We start from the raw sequence: 13567 nt of genomic DNA, 5'->3' as shown, positions 1-13567 counted from the left end.
GGTTGCTTGGTCTCCCCTACTTGATTCTGAAGCTGAAATCTCTCATGCTAGAAATAGTCCGGAGAAATGTCTCAGGTGATGATCCTCACAGCTGGAAAGCATATTGAGCTGAAGCAACAGAGACTCGCAAGTGCTCATAAATTTTATTTTCTTTAGATTATGTGAAGGATAGGTTCATTTTCCTAATCTAGCTCGTTCGCTAATGGACAATTAGAACCCATATGGCTTTCATAATCAGCACTTCCAATGAAAGCAATAAAGAACAAATCATTTCTGTCACCCGCTCTCGGGGTGGAGAATGTCATTTGAGTTGTGACATCTTGGTTTGGGCTGGCAGAGGGGTATCACAAGGTGAGGCAGAGTCTGACCCAGACAGCGGTGTGGTCTGGTGGGAAGAGCATGGGCCTGGAAGTCAGAGGATGTGGGATCTAATCCCTTCTCTGCCACGCGTCTGCTGGGTGACCTTGGGCAAGTCACTTCTCTGTGCCTCAGTTACTTCTTCTGTAAAATGGGGATTAAGACTGTGAGCCCTATGTGGGACAGGGACTATGTCCAACCTGATACCTTGTATCTACCCCACTGCTTAGAACAGTGCTTGGCACATAGAAAGTGCATAGCAAATGCCATTCTGTGGCATGGTTGGTCAAGAATCTGTGCCACTTGGGTATCCATTCACCAAATCACCCTGGTGTGTTAAATCAATCAAGGGTATTTATTGAGCACTTACATGTGCAGAGCACTGTAATAAGTAAGCGCTTGGAAGAGTACAGTACCACAGAGTTGGTACACACATTTCTGGCCCATAAGGACCTTAAAGTCTAGGCATGAAAAAGCCCCAGAAATCAGGAGGCTTCGTTAGCCGATCTAGAACCTGATATTGAATTCCCATTTTTGTTCTTACTTGTAAGTCTTTCTTTGTGCCCTGCCCTCTGGTTCAGGTGCCAGAAGGGAAATAAGACTAGTCCTCTTAAGCAGTGTTCATGGGGATTTTACTCCTTTGGATGGTCAGTGGACACCTGAATTTACATCTTTCTCTGGGTGTTGCTGTTCCCTCTACTGCTGTAGACAATCTCTTATTCACATCCTCCCTTCCACCTGGAACTCCCTCCCCCATCAAATCTGGCAGACCACTACTCTCCCCATCTTCAAAGCCCTATTAAAATCACTCCTTCCCTTATTAACCTCTCATCTTCCCATCCTATTCCCCCCTCCCTTCTACATCACTTATGTACTTGGGTCTCTATTATTGTTGAATTGTACTCTCCCAAGCGCTTAGTACAGAGCTCTGCACTCAGTAAGTACTCCGTAAGTAAAATTGAATGAATGAATGAACTGAGTACCTCCCAAAGCACTCTAATACTCACCCCACCTCTAACCCCCAACACAAGTGCTGTGTTGTGTACATACATGCTTTGTTGCTTTCCACATCTGTAATTTATTTTAGAATCTGTCTCCCCCTGCTAGAGTCTAAGCTCCCGGAGGGCAGAGGTCATGTCTAGTTGCTATTGTACAATCCCAAGCACTTAGTATACTGCTCAGTATGCAATCAGTAAATACAATTGATCTTTTGATCTTCTCTCTTTTCCTTTCTCCCTCCTTTCTCACTCTCTAAAGGGTGGAAAGGCCCACGGTAGTCTTTGTGATTGGTTGCTGTCGGCCATGCTGAGTAAAGTTTTGGTGGAGAGGCAAGCTAAAATTTGATTCTGGAAGAGTTTTTTTGCCTTATCTGTGTAGATTACCGTGACTTCAATTAACACTGAAAATTGAGCGCTGACTAATGCTCACATAGCTTATCATTCATCCATGTGGGCCCCATGAAATCATACTATTTGAAAAGAATAATGGAAAAGGAGTTTGTATCTGTGTCAGAGAGAAGAGACATGAAAAGGTATTAGTGGTACATTCATTGCCTTTATATGAACCCCTTCAATATTGCTGGGAATTTTATTTGCTTTACCTTTCATAAAAAACAGAAAACATTTTTCCATGAAAAAGATAGCGACTTAGAGCTTCTCATATTCTGAAACTTACAGATTTGAGAATTTACTGTAACTTAGAGCCCATAGCATGCACCTTCTGAAGAATGTGAAGAAAATCATAGTTTTCTCTCATTATAGGAAACCTGAACCTTATACCTATAGCTACGTCCTCATAATTAGGGTTTATGGTAATAGTGATGAATATCGTTATCATTAGTTTTATAATAATAATAACTTACTATTATATATTAAGCACTGGGCTAGATAGAATATAAGCATAGCAGGAACAATCCCTGTCCCACATGGGGCTCAAGTTTAAGGGGTGCATGTTTTAGGTGTAAAGGTCTATGCTTGTCATTATGGGAATTTGGGGATCTCTGTGTTTTTGCAGCTCATTATGCTCTTTAGAGATCTGGGAATGGCCTATATCTGAATGACTATACCATATTGTTCTAAATATATGGCCACCAGAATAGAAGGCATCCTTCAACTGTGAATGGCTCAAATCAATCAATCAATCAATCAATCAATGACAAAGTCTGGGCCCTCAGAGCCTGACAGGTCAGGTTGTGGTGCCAGGGTGCCAAGGAGGGAGACGAGGCCCACCTGCCTTCCCTGTGAACCAGGTCGAGGGATCACAGCTTGCATCCTTTGCTCGATGGCTAGCGGTGGAAGGACATCAGAGGCCATTGTAGGCTGGAGGGGCACGAGGGCCAGGGGTCAGAGGTCAGAAGGCAATTCCCCTTCCCTTTCCCCAGTGGAGTGATTATTCCCAGGAGATTCCCCTCATAGGGACGGTAAAAGAATAGAGTGACCAATGTATAATGTAATGTATAAATGTAATAGTTCTTGTTAAGCACTTACTATGTGCAAAGCACTGTTCTAAGCCCTGAGGTTGATACAAGTTAATCAGGTTGGAAAGAGTCCCTGTCCCGTATGGGCCTCACAACCTTCATTCCCGTTTTACAGTTGAGGTAACTGAAGCGGAGAAAACTTAAATGTCTTGGCTAAAGTCATATGGCAGTGGATTTGAGCAAGCTCTTAAGATGTCTTGGATGCAGATATCCAAAGCCACTTATGCCACCGTCCTCCATCCTTCCCTGTGCTTAGCGATATGTCCTCATGGTGCTGCTTTAGATATACAGAAGCTCTCACCTCAGGTGTGCTGAGCACCTGGATTCAGAATTTCCTCAGAGGCTGACTTTTGTTACACAGTCCCTGGCCTATAGGCCACCACTCTGCTCTTTTGAACACATTTCCTTTCCCACCTTGGCCTGCACATCCGGGACCGATAGACTCACAGTCTTTTATCCACAGTCGCCAACTTGGGAGACTCAGTGATGATGAGAATTATCAAGCCCTTGATATATATTCCTCCTTTTTATCAGTGTACAACTTCAGCAGGCTTAGTCAGTATCAGAGCCTCTCAAACTCATAAAGTGACAATTTTTTTTCTCATTCATTCTAAATCCAGAGCTTTCAGAGGCGATTTAGCATCTCTAATTAATCCCTGGAGGGTGTTCTTTTAACCTTTAAAACATTAAAAAAAATACTATGAGATTACCATTCTTTAATCTGCAGGTGCTTGAGTGTGGAACAAGCCTTTTCTGCAAAGCTTGATTTCTAGTCCTTTTTTTCAAACTGTTATTATTAATAATGATAATAATAACAATAATGGTAATTGAGGCATCCATTGAGCAGATATTATGTGCTAAGACTGTACTAAGCCCTGGAGTAGATACATGATAACTAGACTGGACACAGTCCCAGACCCACACGGGCCTCACAGTCTGAAAAGGAGGGACAGCAGGTATTGAATCCCCATTTTACAGGTGAGGAAAAAGAGGCACTGAGATGGTAAATGACTTGTCCATGGTTCCACAGCAGGTAAGTTGTGGAGCAAGGATTAGAACCCAGGTCCTCTGACTCCCAGGCCCATTCTATTTCCACTAGGCCACATGGCTTCCCTGTTCAGAGGGTAGTAAGCAAACCATAATGTGGAGTGAGCTCTAAGTGCTTGGAGGATATAGCAGAAGCAAAGATACGTTAGACTGTAAGCTCCTTATGGGCAGGGAACTTGTCTACCGACTCAGTTTTATCGTACCCTCCCAAGCGCTTAGTACGTTTCACACACAGTAAGCACCATTGATTAATTGATATATTCCTGCCCACTAGAAGCTGACACTCTAAAGAGGGAGGAGGTAGACCTAGGAATATTGAATACCTGTGCCTATCCAAGAACTGAGGATGGGCGTGAGTTAATGAGTCCTTATGTGCTAGAGGTGGTTGAGGGGTTGGAAAGAATAATTTCTTCCTGCAGTATGAGGTTTTAACAAATCAAGGCCTCAGATGAGTAGTGTCTACTTATAGAGGTGACACACCCCAGTGCAGAGAATGCCAAAGCCTAAAGATTCTGCAGCCCTGCCAATGGGAGGGGAAAGAATCTTGGGAAGGGAACACAGGGCTTCATGGCCTGAAATGCATAGTTTTTTTGGGGAAGGAAAACTTCCTGGATGATGGAATACTAGAAATTGCTGAACGTAGTGGAGGAAAAGAAGAATTATCCTAAGGAAATCGGTCGGTCAATCATATTTATTGAGTGCTTTCTGTGTGCAGAAAACCATACTAAGCACGTGGGAGAGTACAATATAACAGAGTTGGCAGACATATTTCCTGCCCACAAGGGGCTTACAGTCTACAGGGGGAGACAGATCTTAAAATAAATTACCGATATGTCCCTAAGTGCTGTGGGGCTGAGGGTGGGATGAATATTAAGTGCTTAAAGGGTACGAATCTAAGTATAACGGTTTAGGTAGGAAACATCTCTTGGAGGATGTGTGATTTTGAAAGAAAAGTTTTGCATGGAAAGTTTCAGGGTTTGGGAAATGCATGGAAATATAAGAGAGGGTCAAGGGTGTCATGGGTAGGAATAGCATCTGTTGTGATTGTGGAAGGCATGGAATTCTGCCGGGACAATGGGAGTGGTCCTTCATAACCATTTAGTTACTCCAATCGTCTACAGCAAGGAAGGGAATCCATACAAGGGAGGTGGAAGGCACATTTCTCATAAGTTCGGTGTCATCTTACGTCCTTGGATATTGGAATTAATCTTCTGAACTTCGAGACTTAACCATTGTGAACTACGGTGGGGAAATTTTTATTTTTAATAGCATAAGGTTTGGTTTGGTTCGGTTCAAGTTTCATGGAGTTATTCTTGTGTTTAGAGAAAGCTTCCTGTTTTAAAGTATGTGTTAAGTAGCCAGATTTGAAGCATCTGTCTGAAGGGAGCCTTGTTTGCTTGTGACATCCTAAGGTCTGGAAGAAACCGTTGGTAGGTGGTAAGAAAAACGAAATCTGTCTGTGCTCCTAGTAGTCAAATGGCCAGGGTCTTGGACTCTAATTATTAACAACAGGGCACGGAGACGAACAGTGCATGGGAGTTTTTTGCCTCTTTGGCCTTTCATTTAAAAACAAACAAAATATAGACACACCTTACAAGGCACTTAACGGGGGAAGAAAAGTCTTCTTTCAGGGTGGCAGTTTAATGGCTGCTTTAGTCTTTGGAGAGAAAAATGGTTCTGGTCCTAATTTTTTTTTTTTCAGAAATGCTCTGAAAAGGACCGAAGTCTCCCAGGGTAGAGCTTTGGTGTGCTTGCATTTTTTCCAGGTTGATAGAATATGGCACTTGACATGCTGACCAGCATTTTAAACTCCTCTGTAGAATAGCGGGGACTCTCCCAGATTCTCTCATGTTAAGCAGTTTCATATTTTTTTATTTAATCATTTTGGAAATCGAGAATGAATGGAGCCCCCCGCCTCAAAGTAGGGAAGTGGGTGAGAAGGTGGATGTGACTTTCTTATTGGGTTGACAAACATAGGTCGTTCATTGTATTTATTTGGGAAGGATCCTCATCAGGCAGGCATGAAACAGGAACTTTGAATCCTTCTCAGATAACTGGAAAATGAGCTATTAAAATGATACCTGCTCATCAATTCCTAATGTTTTTGGTTAAAAAAGTTGTTGATTTTCTTGTGCATTGTATTAAGGTAACTGAGTGTGTACAAAATGATTTGCCCAGGCTCCCAGTTGAAGAACTAGTTAATTCTTTGAAAATATAAAGAAGGTCACAATAATTTTAGCATATTATTTACATGTTGTACTCTCCCAAGCAGAGAGAGCTGTGCACATAGTAACTCCTCAATAAATAAGATTAATTGATTATTCAAACAACCACTATTGGAATGGAAAGAATTTGATTTTTTTTAGTTTGTGTCTGGAGATCTCCCCAGTAAAACCATTTATGAGTATAATTTCTGCACCTTTGGGTAAAACTGTATATTTTGGGGTTATTCGGCTAAAACAAGAATAGGTATTTGAACTGCAACACAGTGAGAGAAAACGCAATACTTTCTATCCTGTAGCCTTCTTTCTGCTACGCAGAAGTGCACTTGAACGCGCAAGGTCCTAAAAGAGCAATACTAGCACCGATCAGTCATATTTTTTGAGTGTTTATTATGTGCAGAGCACTGAACTAAGAGTTTGGGAGAGTACAATACAACAGAATTAGTAGACAGATTCCCTGCCCATTGAGCTTACGGTTTTGAGTACCAAGGGGCATGGGGACAAGGGGCACTGCCAATGACATTGTAGCCCTGCAGCCCTGTTATGAATTACAGTAGTGTTCTAATAACCTTTTTGAAGGGCACCAAGCAGCTTCCAGTAAGCTCTGTTAATATGCACATAGCTTGACTGGTTGGCCCTCTATCTGTATCCGTAACAGTACTGACTGTAGGCAGAACATTGTATCACGTGCTTGGGAAACAAAGGAAAAGTCAAGAATCTCTGCCCTCAAGAAACATTGAGTCTAATTTATTCTGACAATTGTATTCTCTACGGGGTGTCTGAATGTTCTTGAGTATGGAGTATTTTCTCCCAAGCCCAATCGCATTATCCTACTTCTCTGATTTCATACTATATCTCAGCCTGTATGCTTCGCTTCTCCAGTGCCGACCTGCTCACTGTACTTCAATCTTGTCTATCTCGCCGCAGACCCTTGGCCACATTCTTCCTCTTCCAGGAATTCTCTCCCCTTTCATATATGACAGACCACCACTCTCCCCACCGCCAAAGCCTTATTAAAATCACATCCGCTACTCCCTGTCCTTTCTAGTTTATCTATTCACTTGTCTGTGTCCCCTTTAAGCACGTGATAGTCACCCCACTCTCAGTCCCACAGCACTTTTGTACATATCCATGATTTGTTTTAATGTCTGTTTCTCCCTCTAGATTGTACGCTCCTGGTGGGCAGAGAACATGTCTACCGATTCTATTGAATTGTAATCTCCCAAGTGTTTAATACAGTGCTCTGCACACAGGAAGTGCTCAATAAATGCCACTGATTGATTAGGAAATAGAAATGTGTAAATAGTACTATTAGGTCCAAATAGAACTCAGTGCAAATGGAGAAGTGGCCTCTTCAGCAGTCTAACTTTCAGAAGTTTCACGTTGTATTGAATTCAGAGCATAGGAATTTCCCTTGGCAGGGTTCAACTCCATTGCCCCATGGATCACTGCTCATTGATTTCCAAGGGAATTCTGGGCTTGAGAAAGGTGTGGAGCTAAATTCATTGTAGGTAGGGAATGTGTTTACCAACTCTCTTATAGTGTTATATTGTTCTACCACAAGTGCTTAGGACCGGTTCTGCACATGGTTGGCGCTCAGTAAACACGACTGATTGAATGAAAAATCATCCTTCTCACCTGAAATGGCTGTTGTTCCCTGCCTGCAAATGTATGGAAACCTTCCATCAGAGACACAATTCATTTAGGCATAATTAATCCTTTTGAGGAGCCTTCTCTGGGTACCCTGCAGATCAGAGAGTTGGGGGAGTTGTCTCCTACCTTGTGATCTTGCAAGTTTTTTTGAAAAAATTTTCACCTTAGCAAAAACAATCATTTGGTCTCTGTATGTAAGGCAAGAAGACAATTTATGCTTATAATGTGTGGGGAAGGGGGTAAGACCTTCATTCACAAGCTGAAAAGGAAGAGATGTAGAGGGGATGCTGGAATTTTTGAACTCACCCAGGCAGTAGGGCTAAAATTTGGAAACTTAGCCAGTTCCAATTTTTTTTTGGTGTGTGTGTGTGTGTGTGTGTGTGTTTGTAAGAGAGAGAGAGAGAGAAAGAGAGACCCTCATCCTTTACCTAGGGTCATCCACCCACTGAATCCCAGAATTTGCACAATTTCATTCTGACAATGAGCCCAGTTTGCCAAATTTCCCTCGACTTGAGTCAGATAAAGAGTTTACACTGGGCCTTGAAGTCCCACTTGTGTCCTAAAGTTTTCAGGAAAATGCTCGCTTTTACAGGATTGCCCTACATTCACCCACACCCACCGTTTCCCAATTTTCAGGAGCCCACCCCTTGACAAGGTGAGATGTTCCTTGATGTTTATCATTTACAGCTAAAGAGTTAATTCTATTTTCAGGTAAAATTTTCCCACATATCTGGGTCTTGGAAGTACAGGAAAATATCAGTTATCCACATAGTAAAGAATTTGACCATGATCTTAGTAAGACAGAGAAGACTACAGTCAGAGAAAAATGTGCAATGTTAAGTTTCGTGTGCTCAGTTTTATATTTTTTATTGAATCTCCATTGAGGCAATAACTTTATTGCTTTAAGAATTCTTAACCTTTTTTGATGCCTTCAATTTTTATATGAAAATTAAATCACTCGTCCTGTTTCTTCTTCCATGTGATTTGTTGAAGTTTTATGAACACAATAATCGTCCTTCAAATCCTTAGCAAATAATCAGTGTTGGTTTGTGGTTTGCTTAAGACTGTTTCTTCTCGGTTGTTTGTAATCCATTGACTCTCCAAACTGCTTAGCTGCCCATGGAGGATATGTGCTCAGCTGAGGTCAGATTCTCTACATCACATATCTCCCGCTTGTTGGGTGTTTCGTTGGGCAGGAATTCTGGGGTGACTATCTGCGTAGAAAAAGTGGGCATTTTGAGGAGACCGTTTCAGTAGAAAATCCTAATCTGGGCTAGTACCCTTTATTTTTAAGGTATTTGTTAAGTGCGTACTATGTGTCAATCGCTGTTCTAAGCATTGGGATAGGTAGAAGTTAATCAGGATGGACACAGTCCCTGTCCTGCATGATGCTTCTCATCTAAGTAGGAGGTACAACAGGTATTGAATCTTCATTTTAGAGTTGAGGAAACTGAGGCACAGAGAAGTTAAGTGACTTGCACAAGATCACACAGCAAACAATTGGCAGACCTGGGATTAGAAGACAGGTCCTCTGACTCCCAGGCCTGTGCTCTTTCTACTAGGCCATGCTGCTAATCCAGGTTCTTCTGGAGAAGAACATTCAGGCATTCAGTTCGCATGGGGAGAGCCAGGGAGCAAGTCACTGATTTGATATTCGTGTCTTGTTCGGCTCGGCTGTGCAGATCAGATTAGATGGAAAATGCTTGATGAAATGGGATCCCCGGCCCTTTAGTGGATACAGCACAGGCTTGGAAGTCGGTAGGACCTGGGTTCTAGTCCCGGCTTTGCCACTTGTAAGGCTGTGGGACCTTGGGCAAATCACTTCACTTTTCTGTGCCTCAGTTACCTTATCTGTAAAATGGATTGAGGTTGTGAACCCTATGCGATTAGTTTGAATCTACCCCAGCGCTTAGTATAGGTCCTGGCACATAGTAAGCACTTAACAAATACCATTAAAAAAATTCCATGAGGTCTATAGAGCGGGAGAGTCTCAGCAATGCTAGGGCTATGACTGACTCAAGTGCCTTGAGTGCAAACCAGACGTTGCTTAGGTTTCAGATCCATAGGATGATGATATTAAGAGCTTTACTTTATGCCAAGCATTGTGCTGAGTGCTGAAGTGACTACAGAACAGTCAGCTCAGACACAGTCCCTCTCCCACATGGGGCTCATAGTTTAAGTGGCAGAGAAAACCTAAGAGGTTAAATGCCCTTGTTTATACTTTAACAATGGTCTCGTTCTTCTGAACTATTGATTTGTCAGTCAATAAATGGTATTTATTGAGTGCTTACTATGCACAGAGCACTGTGCTAAGCTCTTGGGATAGTACAGTACATTAGCAGACACAATTCCTGCCAATAACAAGCTTACAGTCTATTCTTTCCTCTGAACCACACTTTTTCTCCCACTGGCCTAGGTTGCCTATCTTTTCCCTGTACAGCGTCGGGGGAGGGTCGGGGATTTTGCTGTTTGAAGGGAATATTCCTATTTACTTATTGCAGCTGGGGTTGTCTGGGCACCTTTCCTTGGGCTAATGCTGGGCTTCCTTTGTTATGTACAAGCGGGAGGATCCCTGTTCCCACAGGATTTAGCTGTACCTTGACTCCAAGTCCTCTGACTTTTTGAGGAACAGCAGAGCACTGAAATCTCCTTTAATATAGACATTGTCTGCCTGTGGACTTGGAATGGTCTAGCAAAATTATCAAAAAAATCAAAAATCAATTAGCAAAATTGAGCCTTATTATGAGCCCCACTCTGAAACAATCAATGGCCTAGTCGTGCAAATGCTTCTCCTGAACATTTCCCCCTGGGTGTATTTGGGCGTGGGCCTTTTGCCCCATTTCCTCCTTCTCCTCCTCCCTCCCTCCTCCCTCCCTCCCATTCTCCCTCTTCCTGAGCCTCTCCCATGCCTTTTAACTCTGTCCCTGACCCCTTCTCTCCTGGGACTGACTGATTGAAGCAATACACAGCCCCGATCTCTGTTGTCCAGACAGCGACTGACGTGTTTCTTCCGTTCCTCCTTTTAGGTTGTATGGAGGAAACTTGGAGATGCTGCAGGTTCGTGTCCTGGAATTAGACAACATTTGTCCGGAAACCAGTACAAAGGACCCATGTGACCGTGGTTTCCCTTTGGATGTGAAGAGTTTAGAACTGCCCAGGGAGGCTGAGGGGAGAGTGACTTCTCTGACTTATGGATCGACTATGGAATGCCCTCTGTCCTGCGATGGGACTCTCCAAAAACTTCAATTCTACTCCTGCAGTTGTAGATGTCTTCTCATCGTGTGCCCTAAGCTTTCCAACACTCCCGTCTCCATGCCCCACTGCCCAGCGTGGCTTCTCTGAGTCTCAGCGCCGCCATTTTTCTGGCACGAGGAGGCGGACACTTCAAGTCCTGTGATTTCTAAGTCGGTAATGAGGAGAGTCTGCCTAAGACACAGCAGCAGAAGAAGTTTGGCAAGTCATCCAGTGCCACTCCAGGGATTTAGGACTGCCTGACTCTGGATGAAGTGTTTGCCACCAGGTGGTAGAGAAATGAATAGAAGGGGCCTTTCGGGATCCCAAGAGTAAGAAGGAATCAATCAATCAGTCGATCAGTTCCTGGTAGCTCGTGCTTCAGTCTGTAAGGTCTTTGTTACTGGTGCTTAGATAACATGCAGATTTAAAGGGGTTAAAGTTTCCCAAAACCTTTCAGCATTCAAGTATTTGGATCTGAGGTGCTATGGAAATCCATGTTGACTTTTTATCGGTTAATAGTGTAGCAAAAAAATTCCTCTGAGTCCTAGAAATGAAAGCCAGTTTCTTCCCAACTGGTCTAGATGGACGTAGGTTCCGTTCACCCTGAGGGATCCTTCTGGAAGACCTATTGTGAGGAGAACTCACCCTCAAGGGGGCAAGAAGATTCTGAAGACCTTCTGGCTTTAATTCTGAAGCTTTTGAACCCACACCAAGTTTTCTTCGGAAGCATCTCCGACTATGGGATGTCAATTTTTGACAGCTTAGTTTCTAGAGACGTGCTGATCTATTTAAGTGAACTCTGTATAGACTCTTAAAGATTACACTGCATTCATCAACTGTAGCTTTCTTCAGAAGAACTGTTTCATGATACTCAGCGCATGCCCATTATTCTGAGGCAAACTAAGCATTCTTGTTCAGATTTGCCCAAGCTTTGACCAAGAGATGGATCTGGATGGGTTTTGTTTAACCGGGGCGGGGGGAGGGGGACCGCGCGGGGCGGGATGTGTATAACATTGTGTGTATTGGAACTGCTCTGATGGGTGGATCCCAATGCAGTGATCTTCCTCAATGAAGACACAAGAGACCTGCGACAAAGTGTTAATGCCTAGGTATGCACCGTAGCTAAGGATGAAAAAACATAGGAATGCAACAAGGTTTGGAGTTTGTTCTTAATCACTGAGATTTGAGTCAGAGCGGGTGTTCTCTGTTTTCTGTAGACTTGTTGTACTTTGTGCTAAATCGACTGTGGGTAGTGGAATGTAGAGGGTTTGCCGTATACTTTTTTTTTTATAATGATACCGTGATGTAAAACCATTTTAATTCATTTACAGTGAGCGTCTCTATTAATGATCTTCATCAGGTCCCGATTCAAACAGATCTTCTTTTAGAAACGTTCTCCTTTGAAAATGCTGTTATGCCATCGAAGGCTATTGCTTGCTGTATCTTATATTCTTTTGGGACAAAGAAACCGTTTTTATCTTTAAACTTAAATTGTTGTATTCCTACCCTACGATGACTTTCCAAACAAGTTTTTGTGCCTGCAGGAGGACTTGCAGTAGCTCATTCAAGGGACCACTGGTCTTTTGACAGAACACTTGTGTAAATTTTGATACTGTATTAAAACTATTTTTTTAAAGTTCTGCATTCAATTGAGTATCAAGTATATGTGTTCATCTTAGCAACGGTAATAAATTATTTAATCTCATAGTGGTTGTTCTTTTCAAAGTGCATCTTGTGTTCAGTGGCAGCAGTGCGGCCTAGCGGAAAGAGCGGGGGCCCCGGGAGTCGGAGGACCTGGGTTCTAATGCCGCTCCACAACTTGGCTGCTGTGTGATCTTGGGTAAGTCACTTAACTTCTCTGTACCTCAGTTCCCTCAACTGTAAAATGGGGATTCAGCACTGGTTCTCCCTCCTACTTAGACTGTGAGTCCCCTCGGGACAGGGAATGTGTCCGGCCCAATTAACTTATATCTACCCCAGCGCTTAGAACAATGCTGGAGAACGCTACCACCAGCATAGCCCTGGAGAGGTGGGATCATCGAGGTTAGGAGAACCAGTTTTTGAAGCCGTAAAGGGGATCGTCACCTTGGGGATGCCGTGTTTTTGTTTTACTAATGATTATGGCATTTCTAAAATGCTTACTGTGTGCTAAGCACTGGGATAACTACAAGAGAATCATATTATTCACTTGCTCAGAGTCATTTGGCCCCCCGATCTGGCCTCCTTTAACCGGTTCAGAGGGAATGAGGCTGTGCACAGGCGGAGGAGCCCAAGTTGGTGGGTAGTTGGAGAGAATCATCTCCTCTCTGGACCAGGAAAAGGGCAGTGGTGGACTCTGAATCAGTGTCTCCTGACCTCAGTCTGTTGGTGGGCTGGGAGTTCAAGGAGCGGCCAGGAGGTCTGGTCTTTAATTCCCCTCCTTCCCTCCCCAAATGCCCATAAGTGATGTCATCTTAGTGGTCAGGTGAAATTTGCGAGTGCAGCTCTGAGCCCTGAGATTGTGAAAACATTACTGGGTCAGATCCAGTAATCTGGATTGAGAAGCAGCGTGGCTCAGTGGAACGAGCCCGGGCTTGGG

At 43.3% G+C, this 13567-nt stretch overlaps 1 protein-coding gene across 1 annotated transcript in view; it reads left to right on the top strand.

The window, feature by feature from the left end:
- The window catches only part of CCDC85A (coiled-coil domain containing 85A), a 110105-nt gene extending 97409 nt beyond the window's left edge, over nucleotides 1–12696 (top strand). Inside the window, exon 5 of the mRNA XM_029071664.2 lies at nucleotides 10782–12696. Coding sequence (XP_028927497.1) covers nucleotides 10782–10871 — 90 coding nt within the window. The 3' untranslated portion in view covers nucleotides 10872–12696. The remainder of the gene's footprint in view (nucleotides 1–10781) is intronic.
- Nucleotides 12697–13567: the final 871 nt, after the last annotated feature.

Source organism: Ornithorhynchus anatinus, chromosome 9, assembly GCF_004115215.2.
Source record: "Ornithorhynchus anatinus isolate Pmale09 chromosome 9, mOrnAna1.pri.v4, whole genome shotgun sequence".
In the NCBI taxonomy this organism is placed as follows: Eukaryota; Metazoa; Chordata; class Mammalia; order Monotremata; family Ornithorhynchidae; genus Ornithorhynchus; species Ornithorhynchus anatinus.
Note: the sequence above shows the minus strand (reverse complement) of the source record. Positions and strands in the feature narration are given on the sequence as shown.